Below are 1,097 nucleotides of genomic sequence, written 5' to 3'. Positions count from 1 at the left end.
CCTAAAGCTCCCCCAAAATAGGGAGAAATATTTTTTTCCCCCAAAATTAAAAAGTCATGCAGTAGAGGGTTAAAGGGGTTGTGATTTAGTCTGGGGTTTCATTTGTCCATCAGTGCCTGATTTTGCCAGCGTGCGCAGCTGGCCCAGCTGTGAGGTCAACAAGCAAATCTTGGTTTGGTTTCACTGTGATGGAGAAGGACCTCAGTGGATCGTCCCTGAGCAGCCGGAGATCACAAATGATGAGTGGGTCTATCGGGGGAGAACTGAGCATTTTATTAATGCTCATATACAGGTATGGTTCATACGTCTGAGTGGAAATGTATGGAAACTTGTATCTTCTCTTGTATCTTCTGTTTGTCACCTATTAGAGATAGGTGACAAAAAGATATAAAGATATTAAAAATATAATGACATAATGTTTTTCAGTGGCAGAAGCAAGCTTCCATAAGGAATTCCAAGTCACTCTATAAATAAAATGTATGTTGTGACAAAAAACTAATCTATCTTCTAATGATTTGTATGTCAGTAGTGTACACTGTCTTTAGGGTAGTGTTTCTATATCCATCCGTACATCAGTTACCTTCAATTTAGCATCAGTTTCCTTTTCATGGTCACTCCTCACACACTGCAATGAACCATGCATTGTTGATATTTATTCAGATTGGTTCTGATCAGAAGCAAAGCTACAAGCTTTTCATCTCCCTAAAACAACACTTGTGCTAATACTAAGATATCTCTAGAGTATACTAAGGTGTCACGATCCTGGGTCTTATGACCCAGCGTTTTGGGTTTTAGTTCATTTTGATGTTTATAGTGTATGTTTAAGCTCATTAGGTTTTCTATGTTCATTTGCTTATTATATTCCCCTTGTGTTTTCAACCCTTGTGTTAAGTCTCCCTTATCCTTTATGTGTTTCACGTCTGTTTCTTATGTTGTTAAGTTCATGTAGTCATGTCAGTGTTTCATTGTTTCCTATTTTATTTTGAAAGAGGTCCTGTGCTTCTGTGTTTTGTTTTACTCTTCCCCTGTGGCGTCATTATGTCTACTGTGCCTTTCTGTCCCATGTTTCACGTCTCTATGGCTGTGTCCCAATTCAG

General features: G+C 38.6%; 1 protein-coding gene across 1 annotated transcript in view; it reads left to right on the top strand.

Annotated features, from left to right (window-relative positions):
* The window catches only part of LOC102194299 (cholesterol desaturase daf-36), a gene marked incomplete at its 5' end in the record, with an annotated part of 9,988 nt that overhangs the window by 2,275 nt on the left and 6,616 nt on the right, over positions 1 to 1,097 (top strand). Inside the window, one exon of the mRNA XM_005725660.1 lies at positions 114 to 292. Within this exon, the coding sequence (XP_005725717.1) occupies positions 114 to 292 (179 nt within the window). The remainder of the gene's footprint in view (positions 1 to 113; positions 293 to 1,097) is intronic.

Source organism: Pundamilia nyererei, unplaced genomic scaffold (assembly GCF_000239375.1).
Source record: "Pundamilia nyererei isolate P.nyererei 1_Seehausen unplaced genomic scaffold, PunNye1.0 scaffold00016, whole genome shotgun sequence".
Taxonomy (NCBI): domain Eukaryota; kingdom Metazoa; phylum Chordata; class Actinopteri; order Cichliformes; family Cichlidae; genus Pundamilia; species Pundamilia nyererei.
This window is presented reverse-complemented; position numbering and strand designations above follow the sequence as displayed.